General features: G+C 38.3%; 1 protein-coding gene across 3 annotated transcripts in view; it reads right to left on the minus strand.

The window, feature by feature from the left end:
* Positions 1 to 17,147, minus strand: part of SCAF8 (SR-related CTD associated factor 8) — an 86,526-nt gene that overhangs the window by 37,557 nt on the left and 31,822 nt on the right. For 2 of the 3 annotated variants that reach the window (XM_054022228.1, XM_054022227.1), the window contains exons 4-7: positions 10,351 to 10,512; positions 8,344 to 8,500; positions 4,591 to 4,721; positions 532 to 708 (exon numbers count right to left, since the gene is read on the minus strand). In XM_054022228.1, the coding sequence (XP_053878203.1) occupies positions 532 to 708; positions 4,591 to 4,721; positions 8,344 to 8,500; positions 10,351 to 10,512 (627 nt within the window). Of the gene's footprint in view, positions 1 to 531; positions 709 to 4,590; positions 4,722 to 8,343; positions 8,501 to 10,350; positions 10,513 to 13,057; positions 13,085 to 17,147 lie in introns of those variants that run through there. The other variant, XM_054022229.1, reaches the window with a different exon arrangement.

The following is a 17,147-nucleotide window of genomic DNA, read 5'->3' on the forward strand; positions in this document are numbered from 1 at the left end:
CTTGGGTATTTATGATGTAACAAACCTACTGATTCTCCAGTGATCTATAGTCTTATTGGAAAACTAGGGTACATAAGACCTGAATTTCTACAGTATTTTTTCCCCTGAGAAAACCTTTCAGACTTTCTTTGTATGCCATAAAGGAAGGGTGAGGGGAGAAGGCAAAAACATACAAGCCCAACCTTCCTTCTTGTGCAGATAATCTTCAAACTCATTAATTCAGATCCTCCTTCTACACAATTATAGAAGGAAATACAACAATGACTTTGCTTTACTAATGGAAATTAACTCTAGCCTTCTAAAAAATGTCTTTTGCCCTTAAATTATATAAAGTACATCATTTGTGTATTTGTATAACTCTCTCTAAAGAAAATAATTTTTGTATTTGGAAAAGCCTATGTGCAAAAAACTTTTCTGTAGCACAGTCATGCACTTCTTAAGAAGTCACTAAAGATAGAGACACAACCCATGTGAAGACTTTAAATATAAACAGTAAGTGCATTTCTTCAAACTTGGTCCTCCAACTTCTACCTTGTTAAAAGAGACATTCTGTTCCAGTGGATTAAGTGTGTTGGCAGCAGCAGCTGCAGCTGTAAGTTGTGCTGTGAGGGCCTGTAACTGAACGACAAGACCAGCATCCAGCGCTTGAAGTAGTGAAGGCTGTGGCTTCTGTTGCTGTATTTGCAGTGTCTGTATTAACTGCTGAAGCTGGAAGAAAGAGAGCGATAACTACATTAACAAAAAAATAACTCAGCTAGCTTTTTGCCCTTCTCATGAATAAAGATCTCACCAGTGTAGTATATCTATCTCAGGGCTATAATTTCAGTTTAGTCTGTTGGTAATTACAGCAAATTATATTCCCACTTACTGGCTAATTTGTTTTCTGCGGCTCAGACAAGATACTGTAGACATGAGGTTCCACCTCCTAATTCGCTGACAGGTAGATGACGACCAATCACAAGCCAGGATTTTTCTGCTTTCTAGGGTTCCCTCTTCTGCTTCTCCAGTTTGATTCCTTCTGATCTGTAAAATAATCTGTTAGCCTGCTCTACCCTCTTAAGAGCCCATCTAGATTAGGAAAAGTTGTACCAGTGTAGCTACACTGATGCAGAATAAGTTACACTGGTACATGCTCCATTTTATGCTGGTGCAGCATGTCTACATCAAGGCTTTGCACTTGGGTATCTATATTGCCTACCAGGCAAGTCTCATGTTGAAGCTTGGGCTTAACAAGTCTAACAATGGGAGGAGTTTGTGCTGTCTCAACCAAGCCACAAAAAGCAAATTAGCCAGTAAATGGGAATATAATTTGCCTTTTTGTGGCTCATCTTGCGACAGAGCAGATACTGGGTTCTGTACAGCAGTATTTCATGAGAAAACACTCTAGGAAGGAAGGGAGAACAGGAGACTCATGGTTGAATCAGAAGAGGGAGCCTGAAGGCACAAGATGGGTAATAAGAGGAACAAGAACCCCAAAGGTCTCCATCAACTCTCCTGAACGGAGTGGTCCAAGCACTCTGCAGCTAAGGGTGGCATCTGCACATTAAGCAGATAACGAGCAGTTTAAAAAACAAGAAGTACAGGGAAATTTGAAAATCTTTTCTATTGACGCCTTCCCTCTGCAGCCCAGATGTCCATGACTCTGCTGGGATGGGTACAAATCTCAATGGACAAGGAACTTTCACAGTCTTATAAATCTCCTGGAATCTGGACTTGAATCATTTGGCCATTACATAACAAGATATCTTGAGCCGTAATGAGAATGATACATGGGGTTCTGTTTCTCTGAAGGTTTCTAGGCTAAGTACACTATAAGGACACCCTGAGATCCAAGGTGTGTCAAAAATGTTTGTTCCCAGTTTAAGATTAGGACAAACTCTAAAGGGAGGTGTCCTATTTAGGTGAAAAGAAGCTGTGACTTCTGAAAAAAAAAAAATCTATGATAGATGTACCACTACAGAATTCTAAATATGGAAGACTACAGGAAAACATGAAGAGTCTTCTGAAATAAAATGATTACTACCTGAAAAGTGCCTTCAGGGCAAAGAACTACAAATCTACCAAGTGAAGAAGCTCCCCTCAGATAGTACCTACCCACCTTGCTAGTGCAAAGGGGAAAGAAGCTCACCCATATGGAAAGAGGCTCTCCCCAAGGTAACCTCAGACTAGAAGGAGTAGGTGCTTCAATACTTTCATGAGATAAGACCCCAGTACCCTAAATCTCTGGATCTTGTTCGGCACTCTTGAAGGGGTTGGGCATCTCTGTTTGAGTGGTCCAGCCCATACTGCCCTCAGGAGGCCAGAGTACCCCTTTTCGATTTCTCTCACCTTAATTCTGATGTGGGAATTTTTTTCTACATAATGCAGGACAGAGGGTTTTTTTCCAGCTGGATGAACTGGAATCCCAACTATCTTAAGACTTCATACAAAAAGTTTTTGTCAAAGATCTTACTCCTAGTGAACTTAGTTTGTAAGCCTCAGTTTTTCTTAGGGTTCAACCTCCAGCTCGCTAAAGGTTCAAGCTGATGAGTGGGATAGTCAGATTCTTTCTCCCTGGTGTCATGCTTCCTGAAGATGGTGACCCTTTGTTACTAAGAGCCACTGGGAAGTCTGTAGAACCTCACAAAAATTCATGAACTGATGCCTTGCTCCACTAATGCTTTGTAGAGCCTCTGCTGCTGAGAGGGAGTTTGTCTCCCCTTTTAGTGAAATTGGGCAGCTGATTTTGTCTGTCATAGGCCACAAAGCGCTTCAGCCACTGCTTTATTCCACTAACAGGGTGGAGGCTTTGTTCAGTCAGAGCAGAAAATTTCTTAAGGCACCCAGGGGAAAGAACCGACTGCAAGGGATACAGCTGAGGTGTTCTCTTTTCTGCATGTGTGTGCTTAAGAGACTATGGCCATGTCTAGCCACCATTTGACGTCAACTTCTTGTGTGTTGCTCTGAGAGAGGCAGGAATCAAACTGAAGAAGCTGAGGAGGAAGCCCTAGAATGGGAAAATCTTGGATGATTGGTCGCCATCCTGCCTGTCTCTATACTCCTGCTGGGTACCATCTCTCTCTCCTTTTACTGTTTCTACAAAATACAGTTCTAAAATGTGAAGGAGGGAATCATCTAACTACCTAAGACCTCGTTTTCCCTTCCTCTATATATTAATGTTATCTTCAATATATATTGCCATACTCCTACTGCGTCCCATCTTTCCTTTCTCTTACCTTTTGATCCACAAGCTATTTCTGTACCTTCTGCCATCTTTTAAAGACTAACTCCCTTCTGGTCTGCACAGTCTAGTTTTTCTCCTTTATTGTTGTTTCTTCTTCCTTCCTTTTTTTTAAATATCCTCTGGCCAGCAATCTTTGAGCTTTCATACAATTCCTACTCCATATCTCCCCATTCTTACTTTACATCTCTCCTTCTCTAGGACACCACCCCTACCAAATCCTACTTTCCCCTATTCCAAGTTACCTTTTTTGCCCCACATCTCTTGACAGGCTCTCCACCTCACTCCTGGACCCTCTCACTCAAGTTCCCATTGTTAATTTCCCTGAGTCATGACCAGACTAAAAATCTTCCTGCCTCAGACTTCTGGTCAGTTACAGATGGCACGGCTTATCTGAACACAGCAAAACGGTTGCACTTTTAGCCCTTGAGATGGCAGCATCAGGAATGGTGCTTGATACTGTGGCAGTCCCTACTCACTAATTTGGGTGGGATATTTTTAGTGCCCCAACATAGCAGCCATTGAACATCTCCTACATACAGGGCCCACCACTGCAGCCCACTCAAATTGGGATAGTAGGGACTGCCAGAGTAGCAGTGTATGCCATTATTACCTGAAGATGAGGGCCTACATTTTCAAAAGGGCTACTGATTTTCAGTGTCCAACTTATGGAATGTTGACATGGCCTGATTTTCAGAGAACAGATGCTCAGCATTTTCTCAGCATCAGGTACCTAAGATGTATCAAGCTGGGCATTCATACACTGAGGTACCCAAATTCAGACACTTTTGAAAATGTAGACCAAGAGTCATATTAAGGATCCTGATAACTTCCTGAATATCCTGAGAATGAAAGTAAATGGAATATTTAAAGGTGAACTGCAAAAGAAAAATTAGAATTGAGTTAATCACAGACGTCTATGTTGAGTATCCTCCACTACATGGAGATGTGTTTTAACTTACAGGATGTATTCAGCATAGAAATAAGTTTCAACTATCATTTAAGGCACTCCTCACCCCCCAAATTAAAAATATTTTGTTACTTCCTGATTCACTGAAGATATGCTAGAAGGCTCCCTCTGTAAATACCATGCATTGTATGGGCTGCAATGAAGCTTTTTCTGGTATCTGATGTCACCTTCTTGGATACGGTCAGTGAACCAAGAGAATTTCAAAAAGGATAAAAAGAATTGTTAAATGTTGCTTCAAACTTATCTCTGGAGAATGATCTCTATGAACTGGTTATACTGAGGACAAATTTTTAAAAATAAATTAACAACACTGATAAATACTCTCATGTGTATCTAGCATACACAAACACTGTAGACTACATACAGTACAAAAGTCTAATTACCTACAAAAAGTATTTACCTGTTGGCCTTGGGGACTCTGTAAGATTTGTGCAACAGCAGCAAGTGTATCTGTATTAGCAATTTGAGACACCCAAGGATCAGGTAAACTTTGTACCACATTGGCTGGAGTAACAGGGGTCACAGGAGTTCCTGAAAGAGGGAAAGCAAGGTAGAGCTAAGTGTTGTTAACATACCATTTTTCATATACATAAAGTACAGCAGTAAAAATTAAAACTGCAATTCAGAGTCTCACTGAATATGGCAGTTTATTTTACATTATGGACCAACTGCATAAAAACAATTTTTGAACTGTAAGAAGCCACAAAAGTTACACTTCTACGTAGCGATTTTTAAATGTCTGAAATGAAATATGGGTTTGTAATTTAAAAAAAAAGTTTTGGTACTAAATGTAGTGCTCTGGATAAATGCCACATTGACATCCATGGAAACCATCAATTTCTTTATACACAGAACAGCACAGCATGGCAGGAGTAATGCAAACTTCCCCACCAATGTGCCTCAATTGGTGGAAATACCTGTAAGTGAGTCTCATGACACATTCTACTGTTGGCCTGTCTGCTGGGACTGCCAACAAGAATGCCACTGAAGGTAAAACGTGGTAGTGTTCATTGTGATCTGAAATTTGGAGGGAGTCTCCTCTATTATTATGGAGAACTTCTCTTGTGTTTTAGGGGAACTGAGGGAGATCTGAACTGGTTTCAAATTCATTTTTAGTCACCAGATGGCTTCTGGTAACTACAGAGATGGCCATGTTTGAAAATACAGGTGAAAATGTTCAATAGTCACTACCATGCTCCAAAATACTATTGGACCAATGAACAATCCTTAATACTATTTTAAACTTAGCAGCATTACAAGATGGATGTAATCAGGAAAGATGAGGAACACAGTCAATTTTGATGTTACAAATTGCCTTGGGCTAAGTCATTTTAAAGACATAGTATAAATTATAAAACTGTAGTTAAAAATGTTTTTTCCCATAGAAATGCTCTTATTTGTGTTATCAAAGATCAAGAGTCCCATTTTGGTAGGTGCTGAGCAGACACGTAACAAAATAGAAAATCCCAACTTAAGAAAGAGAGCTCACAATCAACATTTCAGACAAGACACAGCAAGTGAACAAAAACAGACAAATGGGGTGAGGGTAGGTTGAGGGGATAAGGGAGCAATAAAATAAAAGAGTTAAACAGAAAAGCAGAAATCACATATCACTATTGGCCAAACCAATATCATAAGATAGTGATCTGTAGACATCACGGAAGAGGTAGGTTTCACACTTGGGCAAATATTCAGCTACCCAAAAGACTCAGTAGTCTTCATTGTAGACTACCGTACAGATGATAAATTTTAAAATATTCATACAAATGGAGCAACTGCTAGAAGAGGAAACAGGTGAACAACTCTAGCTTTGGAGAGATGTTGGCCCTAGAGAAGGAAGCAGCTCCTGGCTTGCTGCAAGATAAAACTTTAGGGAAGAGATACACTTGCTCCACCGGTAACTATAATAAAGATGTCCAGTAACCTGCAACCTTGCTGCACTCTCCCAGCTCATCCCCAGGTTGGGCCTGCCTACTTTATTCATAATTTCCACCCACAGCGGTCAGATTCCAGGCGTAAGAGTCTCCTCTGTTTTGTCTTTCTCCTATCCAAATTCCTTTGGGAACAAATATTTCTGAGTCAAAAGGTAAGAATTCCCAGGCTGGTATTTTGCTGATTAGTTCCATGCTGTAGTTTTGATGAATTCTGCTCCAGATGTCAGAGCAAACCCCCTCCCTTCCTGTAACTCAGAAGTGAAGGCAAGGGCTGAACAATGCCAAAACCAAAATACTGCAATAATGTTTTAAAAAATAATCCACATCAGATTTCATAAAGTGTTAGTACCGTAATAAGTGATGATACCAGCAGTTTAATGCAGTAAAGAGTACGAATATAAAAAAAAATGCACAAAAGAGACATGAAGCTCAAGCAAAGTGCTTACCTAGTTCACATAATAAACTATATATATATATACATACATACATACACACACAAACTAATGGGTATAAATACGTTTATCTATATTTTGGATTTTCTACATAAATAGTGCACATTTAAATTATTTCATGTATATTAGTCTGATTAAGTCTACACAAACAGAAGAAATCAAACTCCCTGACTATAGGCAATGTCAGGGCAATTCCTTAGATTATCAGTTGAGTATGATCATATGTACAGCAAATAGAAATACAAATTTTGCTTGAAGTAAATGCAAGACAATGATCCTCAATAAGAGATTCTCACATATTTATGGCACCAATATCAAACTAGGTTCTCCCCTCCCCCCCCCCCCCCATGATTTTTCATTGACCCATTATTTGTATTTGAAACCATAAAACCATTTCTTACTGGATAAACCAGGGTGGAAGTTTGTTGAAAAAAATAAAAATTGGATTTTTTATTTAAATTGGATTTCTTAAACTGTAATATATTTTTTCAATTATCCTATTTAAAATTAATTTGAAATGACAACCTATGATAAACCTAAATTTACAATAATCTATTATCATTTAAATCAAATTACAAAATTAATACTAAGCAGTATAGGTTTGTTGCCAAAGTTTTTAAGAAACTCAACTACTGAAGTGGAAGTTACTCGCTAAGTACCTGGAACTAAAGTTCGTAGAAGTGCTAAACCAAATTTTGACAGCAGAAGCCTTTTTTGCAGGTGAAGAGAGAATATATTCTTCATTTCAGTTTATTCAACTAGTGCAGTTCAGTGACTAGTTCATTCAAAGTTAAGAAACTGAATGGAAGTTGAATCCAATCTATGAATAGAAACTAGGTATGAAAGGATGAGATCTGCTAGTTCTGAAGTCTTGGAGGACATGATGACCAGAAATAATCAGTTCAACTCACTAGCTACAAATACTACTACTTTTGATTTATAAATCAATTGTTTTAAATGCAAAACATATTTTGATGAACTTTTTTCTTATGTAACCAACACATTTAAGATGGTTTTATTTAAGAAATAAAAACATTACAATGCTGTTTTTGTGCATTTTTAATTCCAAATTCCATCCAAATAGAGTTGACACAAATCACAAAAATGAATCATCCAGTAAACAAGAAAATGCACTGTTCATATTTTCTAATATAATAAAAAATATAAAAACTAAGAATCTGAGTAAATGTAAGTTAAGCTATATAAAATGCTTAAATAAATGTGTATAGATACACTGTATCCTCCTGGTTAGCAAAAAGAAATTCCAATTTTAGGGTAAAGTCTATATTATATTGCAATTCAGCATTTTAATGAGAATCAACTCTTCTTTAGAAAAATAACTTAAAAGTACAAATGCAAAACAAAATTGAAATTGATTATTTAAATCAAGATTTATCACTTGATATTTAAATCATGATTAAATCTGTAATTTAAATTGCTCTGATTTAAATCAATGCACCCTTGGACAAACTGCATATTACAAATAAAGAAAGCATGTGTGGTTGGGAATTAAATGTAACTGGCATGGTCACTTTCTATTTATGGTACTTCCCTGATCTACATGCTGGTTAGTTATTAGTAGATCAACTTTCGCCCTTCAAACCATTCAATTTAGTTTTAATACTTGCCTGGAGGCTAGTGAAAATTTTGGTCCAATTTCAAGCATGTCAAGTTGACAAATGATGATAGCTAAACAGAAAATTCTGTTACAAATGTTGAAGCAAGCTTTCCAATTCACTGAGAGACTTATATCCCATTTTCCTTTACCTGGTGTATTGTTGCTCATAGCAGCTGTTGTACTGGGCAAGACTGGAGTCACAACTGGAGGAGGAATTCCTGCTGCCATATCCAGGAGAGGCTGAATAATTTCACTCTTGAATACATTATTCTTCTGCCACAAATTTAGCACTCTAACAATTTTACTCTAAAGGAAAAATAGGACAACAAAAGGATTAAGGCTAGAAAATTATATGATGACTATCATGTTTGATACTGTCAATTTATAAAGGTAGAAAGGCTTGCGTATTTAGAAGCATAGTAGAAAAGTATTAGTTTGGCTTCTCCAAATTCTGTACTCTTATTCTTGGGGAATAACACTAGAAAATTATCTTAAGGGAATAATTTAAGAGTTATCAACACTTAAAAACTAGAAATCTTTCCTCCCCTCCTAGCATTTTAACAAAAGCACATATTAAACATGGCTCAAATTTATCTACCTCTGAGCACCAGAATCATTTGTGTCCACTGAAATGTGCACAACTCAGAATAATGACAGTTACCTACTGCTGCGGAGACAGCAGAAGGAGCCCAAAACTGTGTGTGTAAGTCATGCTAGAGGCTATTTTTAAAATGTAATTTTGTTGATGAAGTAGTATATTTGAAAGTATTAATCTGGAAGAGCTTTCGCACCAAATTACAATAATTATACAGTATTGCAGTAATATTGATGAACTTTGGACTTAGATGTCAGTTTCCTTTAGCACGCTGCAAGAAACTATGAAACCATAGTCTCAGCAATTTCATACAGAGAATTGTGATGTCAATTTAACTAGCTCATTTTAAATTAACTTAAGCTTACAAAAGGTGCTTTCATCCTAAATCTGTTTTGAGTTGCTCTTAGCTCTCCAAAACCTTCAATTATATGCTGAAATTTTCTGTGTTTTAGCTCTGCCCAAAGGTGATTTTTTTGAAAGTTTGAACAAAACTACATTTAGCAACTTTTAAAAAACGTGACAGAGTTGGGAGCAAGGGAAGAGGGAAAAAGAGTAATTTTCCATGTTATCAAACCATGTTCTCACAGCCTTCTCATGAACAACTCTAGCACAGAAATTTCAGGAGATAGAAAGTTGAATCTGGTACAGAAATAGCCTTCACTGAATGCTTGTGTGTTCCCAGGAAAACTGCTTTTGATTTGTCAACGTTCTATTGAGCATACACAAAGTGTATTTTTAATGAACACCTACATAAGCGTGGAAGATTCCTTAAGCTGGGGTAGAGCTAGCTGTGCCTCCTGTTAGTTTTTCCTACCTCCCACCTGTGTAGGGACATTCTGGCAGTGACCCTGGCTTGCTGGAACGGCCCCAAAAGAACTGTTCTATACAGTGAAAGTTAGAATTGTTCAGTCCCTCACTGAATCAAAGGAGTGGAAAGGTAGCTTAAAACAACTTTACCATCTCCCCCTCAGCTCTGCCAAACATAAAATTGGCATAACGATTCCGCCACAAATAAAAGTTGTATTTTCTTTCCAAGGTATTTTGTATAATTCACAATTCTATGCATTTCAAGACTATACTAATTTTACCAATGCAATTTTTTCATATATGGATATGATAAATTTGGAAAGTGTTCTGCATTGCTGCTTCTCTCTCTTCCAATTCTGAACCAAAATGTGTTGGCCCATCCTGAGAATACATATCCAATCACCTCCTCTCATACTCAGTAGAAACTTCCCATCCACTTCCTCACAATAGGCGAGGGGACATTCCTTTGCAGTACACTTCTACATAGATCTTGCTCTCTCTTCTCATATAGATACCTCATTTCAACCAATTGTCTCTCTTCACAAGCACCCTAGGTAGAAGTGCCCCTGGATCTAATTGGATACCGTTCTCCCTCAGACCAGATATGCTTTCAGATTTTTTTTTAATTGCCTTAAGAAGAAATTATAAGGGTTACAATTAGGTCTGCTATAATAAAACACTAATGTCATCAAATCTTTTTAATTTTCTTTCAAAAGATGAAATTCTAAATTGTTTTAGAAGAAACAAGACATACCTTGTCATCCCCAGGACAACGGTATAAATTCTGGAAAGTGCTGATGATATTATTGCTGAATCTAGGAGCAAACACATCCTTCTCTTGCCCAAACTGATGCCGGGACTGTCGCACAATAGAGTCAATGACATAGAGACCAGGCACCTTGTATTCTGGTTTGCACTACACAAAGAAGATAGTTTAAAAATAATGTATAATTGAAAAAGAACAAAAATCATACAGTTAAGAGCCCAAGGACAGAAAATATCAACAAAATCTCAAATGACTAGCTTTTTCCACTCCTTACATTTTATAAATTGACTTACCAATACAAGTAAATGCTTGTGATGGTGCACAATAATTTGTAATTAGTCAAAGTTCTATGGATATCAATATCATAACAATAAGACTTTAAATATATATACTATTTTTTAAAAATACATTTTATATCTAAGTTTGCACTGTATACATACAAGATAAATCTGAAGCCATCTCAATTATTACAGCCTCATTCAAATTTTCAGCTCATAGTACCTATATAAATCATGCTGAATACCAAATTTCACATCATTCCAAAAAACTGGATTTATAATCAATATGGCAATTTTAAACTAAAACAAGGAAGAGCGTATAGTTTTGAAATGTAATGCTACTGTACCTTGGTCAGAGAAAAAGCACTGCACTAATGACCAGGCAGAAAGAATTTCAACAAAGGGAGTTGGGGCTCGGTGTTATTAAGTTTCTATATATTTTTTTCTTTTCTTAAAACTCACTCAAAACACTGGCTCATTTTAAGTCCCTGTAAGCAATATGACAAACCTTCATCTGAAATAGCAAATCATTAACTATTTCTGTCCTTAACACTCATACGCTTGTTTACTTGAGAAGACACTGATTGTACCTATTTTAAAACTTTGGGAAAATTTGAAACTTACCGTGTATACCCGTTCATAAGCCGAATATTTTTGGTAAAAAAGTGACGCATCAAAGAGCAGGGGTCGGCTTATAAATGGGTCTACATCAAAATTTGATGATTTTAAACTCCATGGCAAGGGTTGGCAATCTATGGCATGCATGCCAAAGGCGGCACACAAGCTGATTTACTCTGGCACGCTGCTGCCAAAGCCCCTGCTGGCAGGAGTCGGCGGACGGAACCCCAAACTGGCAGTGGGCTGAGCCGCTCAGCCCGCTGCCAGTCTGGGGTCCCAGCCACTGGCCCCTGTAAATGTAAAATGTATTACTGGCACGCGAAACCTTAAATTACCGCGAATAAATGAAGACTTGGAACACCACTTCTGAAAGGTTGCCGACCCCTGCTTTATGGAATCATTGAATTGAATATCTAATACATTGTCATTTTGTTTACCTGGAGCGTCTGCAGGCATGGAGCCCCTCAGCTCCCTGTGGCTGCGGTTCGCCGTTCCCAGCCAATGGGAGCTGCGGGATGTGGCACCACTTACCGGTGAGCTGAGGGGCTCCATACCTGCAAACGCTCCAAGTAAACAACGTCCCGATCCGCCAGCGGCTAACCCTGACGGGCTAAGTTTCCCAACCCTGAAATAGAAGGTCGACTTATGAAAGAGTCATACAGTTTTTGCTATTTTTACCTATCCATTTTTGGGGGTCAGCTTATAAACGAATGGGCTAATGAATGAGTATATACGATATATTATATACAAATGATATAGTACCTATAAGATCACTGATGCACAAAATACAACCCTAGTTACAAAGGCAAACTTTACACAGGAGAAATTACTCCCAAGGTCTTGTGAATGCACAAAGCTGAACCACTGTAACTAAAATCAATTTAAAGACATATTTAGTTAAACTGATGAAAGCCTCTGTGCAGCCACTCTTATATCAGTGCATCTTGCATCTGTACATTTATTGATACAACCTAAAACAATACGAACCAGGTTTTAACTTGATTTAAGAGAGTCTCACAGGTATTTATGCTTCTTTAGCTAAATCAGTTTAAATACACAACTTTAAACTTGTGCAACTGTGCGCGCAGACCAGGCCTAAGAAATAAATGAAACCTAAGACAGTTCATAAAATATTCTCAAATATATTTTGTATTGGTTGCGATTAGAATCTTAAACACAATAGTGCAACTTTCCTATCATTAGAGTGACAGAAATAAGAGACAGAAAACATCTTCTAGTCTGTATCTCTACAATACATTTCCTAGCAATTTGGACAGTCCAGTTTTAAAAGTCCCAAGTTATTGCTGATCCCACCATTTTCCCAGGTAAAGTGGTCCACAATCTAACAGTACTCATTATCAAGACTTTTTCTGGATATTTACCTTATTTTTTCCATTCATTTTATCCCATTTATAACCCAGTATATAACATCATAAAATTCCTTCCTCTCCTTTGTGTTTACACCCTTGAATATTTATCGTGAATACCAAGATCTTTGGGGGTTTTTTCAGTCATTGCTTAAACCAGCTCTGTGTATTTAGATTTTCTAATCTTTCCTTAAATCTCAACCCCTGCAGCCTCCTATCACTTTTGTTGTTATTCTCTGGAATCCTCTACTCTGTCAGCAACACGATGCCCATGAGCAATATTTCAGGAGCGTTTGCACAGAAGCTGTATGGATAGGTACTGTTACCTTCCTGGCTCATGCAGTCCATAAACATATTTACAGCACATTGTAAACTCATGTGTCTAATATGCTGCCCAGTCTCAACTCTAAGTCTTTCAGCATTCTCTCTTACCTGGTTTCTCATTTGCACTAATTATCTAAGGGATAAAGGAGCTCAGGAGAGCTGGCAGTTTCTCAAGGAGACAATATTAAAGGCAAACTATCCCAATGCGACAGAAAGATAGGAAGAGTAATAAGTCAACATGGCTTCATCATGAGCTCTTAGTGACCTGAAAAACAAAATGGAATCCTACAAAAAATAGAAACATGGACGAATTGCTAAGGAGGAGTACAAAAGAACAGCACGCACAAGCATATAGGGACAAAATCAGAAAGGCTAAGGCATGAAATGAGCTACACCTAGCAAGGGACATAAAAAGCAATAAGAACAGGTTCTATAAGTATATTAGGAGCATGAGAAAGAAGAAGGAAAGTCTAGGTATAGTTAGTGGGGAAAGAGCACTAAACTGATGACATCAAGAAAGCTGAGATGTTTAATGCCTATTTTTCTTCAATCTTCACTAAAAAAGATTAATAGTGACCAGATACTCAACACAATTAATTAACAAGGGGGAAGGACCACAAGCCAAAACATGGAAGGAACAGGTTGAAGAATATTTTGGTAGATTAGATGTATTTAAGTGAGTGAAATTCATCCGAGGGTACTTAAGGGACTAGTTGAAGTCATCTCAGAACCGTGAGCAATTATCTTTGAGAACTCAAGAACCGCTGGTGAGGTCCCAGAAAATTGGAAAAAGGGCAATCACAGTACCTATCTTTTAAAGGGGGAACAGAGAGGACACAGGGAATTATAAATCCATCAGCCTAACTTCAACACCTGAAAAGATACTGGAACAAATTATTAAATAATTAATTTGTAAACACCTGGAGAATAATAGGGTTACAATGAATAACCAGAATGTATTTGTCAAGAACAAATCATGCCAAACCAACCTAATTTCCTTCTCTGACAGGGTTACTAGCCTAGTGGATAGGGGAGGAAGCAGGAGAAGTGATGTATCTTGATTTTAGTAAGGCTTTTGACACAGTCCCACATAACAGTCTCATAAGCAAGGTAGGAAAACATGATCTAGATGAAATTCCTATAAGATGGGTGCACAACTGAACTGAAATAGTAGTTATCAATGGTTTGCTATCAAATTGGGAGGATATATGTAGTGGAATCCTGCTGGGGTCAGTCCTGGGTCTGGTACTATTCAATATTTTCATTAATGACTTGGATAATGGAATGGAGCATAAACTTATAAAGCCTGTGGATGACAGCAAGCTGGGAGGGGTTGCAAGCACTTTGGGGAACAGGATTAGAATTCATAATGACCTTCATAAACTGAGAGAATTGGTCTGAAATCAACAAGATAGGACTACACTTAGGAAATAAAAATTAAATGCACTACTACAGAATGGGGGATAACTAGCTAAGTGGCAGCACTGCTAAAGAGGGTTATAGAGGATCACAAATTGAATGAGTCAATAATGTGATGCAGTCGATTAAAGGTTTAGAAAACCCGATCTATGAAGAACAGTTAAAAAAAACTTGGCATATTTAGTCTTAAGAAGCATAAATGGGAATGGGACTGGAGTGTAAATTCCCAGGGATTGTAGGGTGCATCTCGAGTCCTCTAGAGAATAGAGAGACTCATCTGTCTTTTCATTAAAAAGGTTGGACTCGTCAAACAGGAGGTCTTGAATAGTATTTTGGACCTCTCTATGGAAGCCCAATGATTGAAGCCACAAGCCCCTTCGCATGTCCAGTCCTGTGGCTAAAGATCTGGATGCTGTATCTGTGGTATCTACCTCAGCTGGAGAGCCACCTTTGCTACCCAACTCCCCTCATCCAGAGAGTACTGGAACAAGTCTTCCATAGGTAGTTTATCTTTAAATGTCACAAGCCTAGCACAGATGTTAAAATGATTAAAATAAAGGCCTGGTAATTAGCAAAACGAAATTTGAGGTCTGCAGAGGAGAAAACCTTCCTACCCAGGAGGTCCAGTCTCTGATATCTGCCACAGTAGATTTTTAGTAGTGCGACCGAGCTCTCTCCGTAGCCACTTGTATCACTAACTAATTAGGGGCAGGATGGGAAAACAAGAAGTCTACACCCTTGGCCAGCACAAAATAGCATCTTTCGGCTCTTTTTTGGCATAGGGACACAAACTACTCTGACTGGTTCTAATATGGCCTAGGTGATTGGGAGGGCCACCCTGACCAGTGCCTGTGGTTGTAAAATGCTCAGGAATCGATGCTAAGGGTCCTGGACCTCCTCTAGCGAGATTTATAAATCAACAGCAACCCCCTGCAACAGCCCCTTATATTGGTGGTAGTCATCCAGCAAAGATGACGACAAAGGGTGACAGCTTTGTCTGAGGATGATAAGGAAGCTCCTGTCAGAACTGGTTCTGGTTCTTCCTCCTCATACACCAATGGAACCTGCTAACGAGAAGGGGAGGAGTGATACGATTCCTGAGAGACCCCAAGCATGATCTTCGACGTGATAAGGGCCTCGGTACCAGACCAAACCACATGGCCTGTTCAAGCAGGTGCTACTTAAGGTGAAGGTCCTGAACCACCAGAATTCTTTCCTTGAACAATCTGCAGATCGAACAATGCTTTTTGAGGTGGCTCTCACTAAGACAAAGCAGGTTCAGCATATAGGGGATTGCTTTTCCTCACGGAGGACAATGTTTAAACCCCAGTGAGGGAACCACCGGGGGAACAGACCACTACAGCTAACTAGGGCTGTCAATTAATCACAATTAACTCATGCGATTAATTCAAAAAAATTAATCGTGATTAAAAAAATTAATCGCAATTAATTGCAGTTTTAACTGCACCGTTAAACAACAGAATACCAATTGAAATTTATTAAATATTTTTGGACGTTTTTCTACATTTTCAAATTGATTGATTTCAATTACAACACAGAATACATAGTGTACAGTGCACACTTTATATTACTTTTGATTCCAAATATTTGCACTGTAAAAATGACAGACAAATTAAATAGTATTTTTAATTCACCTCACACTAGCACTGTTGTGCAATCTCTTTATAGTGAAAGTGCAACATACAAATGTAGATTTTTTTTGTTATATAACTGCATTCAAAAACAAAACAATGTAAAACTTTAGAGCTTACAACTCCATTCAGTCCTACTTCTTGTGCAGCCAAGCGTTAAGAGAAACAAGTTTGTTTAAATTTACGGGAGATACCGCTGCCTGCTTTTTTACAATGTCACCTGAAAGTGAGAACAGGCGTTTGCATGGCACTTTTGTAGCCGGCACTGCAAGGTATTTACGTGTCAGATATGCTAAACATTCGTATGCCACTTCATTCTTCGATCAGCATTCCAGAGGACATGCTTCCACGCTGATGATGTTAGTTAAAAAAATTGCATTAATTAAAATTAGTGACTGAACTCCCTAGAGGAGAATTGTATGTCTCCTGCTCCATGGTTTTACCCGCATTCTGCCATATATTTTGTGTTATGGTAGTCTCGGATGACGACCCAGCATATATTGTTTGATTTAAGAACACTTTCACTGCAGATATGACAAAACACAAAGAAGGTTCCTATATCAGATTTCTAAAGATAGCTGCAACACTAGACCGAAGGTTTAAGAATCTGAAGTGCCTTCAAAAATACGAGAGGGACAGGGTGTGGAGCATGCTTTCTGAAGTCTTAAAAGAGCAACACTCTGACGCAGAAACTACAGAACTCGAATCACCAAAAAAAGAAAAACGAACTTCTGTTGGTGGCATCTGACTCAGACGATGAAAATGAACATGTCAGTCCACACTACTTTGGATCGTTATCTAGCAGAATCCATCATCAGCATGGACGCATGTCCTCTGGAATGATGGTTGAAGCATGAAGGGACATATGAATCTTTAGCACATCTCGCACATAAATATCTTGCGACCCCAGCTACAACAATGGCATGCAAATGTCTGTTCTCACTTTTAGGTGACATTGTAAACAAGAAGCGGATAGCGTTATCTCCTGCAAATGTAAACAAACTTGTTTGCCTGAGCGATTGGCTGAACAAGAAGTAGGACTGAGTGGACTTGTAGGCTCTAAAGTTTTAGATTATTTTATTTTTGAATGCAGGTTCTTTTGGTACATAATTCGACATTTGTAAGTT

The sequence above is a fragment of the Malaclemys terrapin genome, chromosome 3 (genome assembly GCF_027887155.1).
Source record: "Malaclemys terrapin pileata isolate rMalTer1 chromosome 3, rMalTer1.hap1, whole genome shotgun sequence".
Classification (NCBI taxonomy): domain Eukaryota; kingdom Metazoa; phylum Chordata; order Testudines; family Emydidae; genus Malaclemys; species Malaclemys terrapin.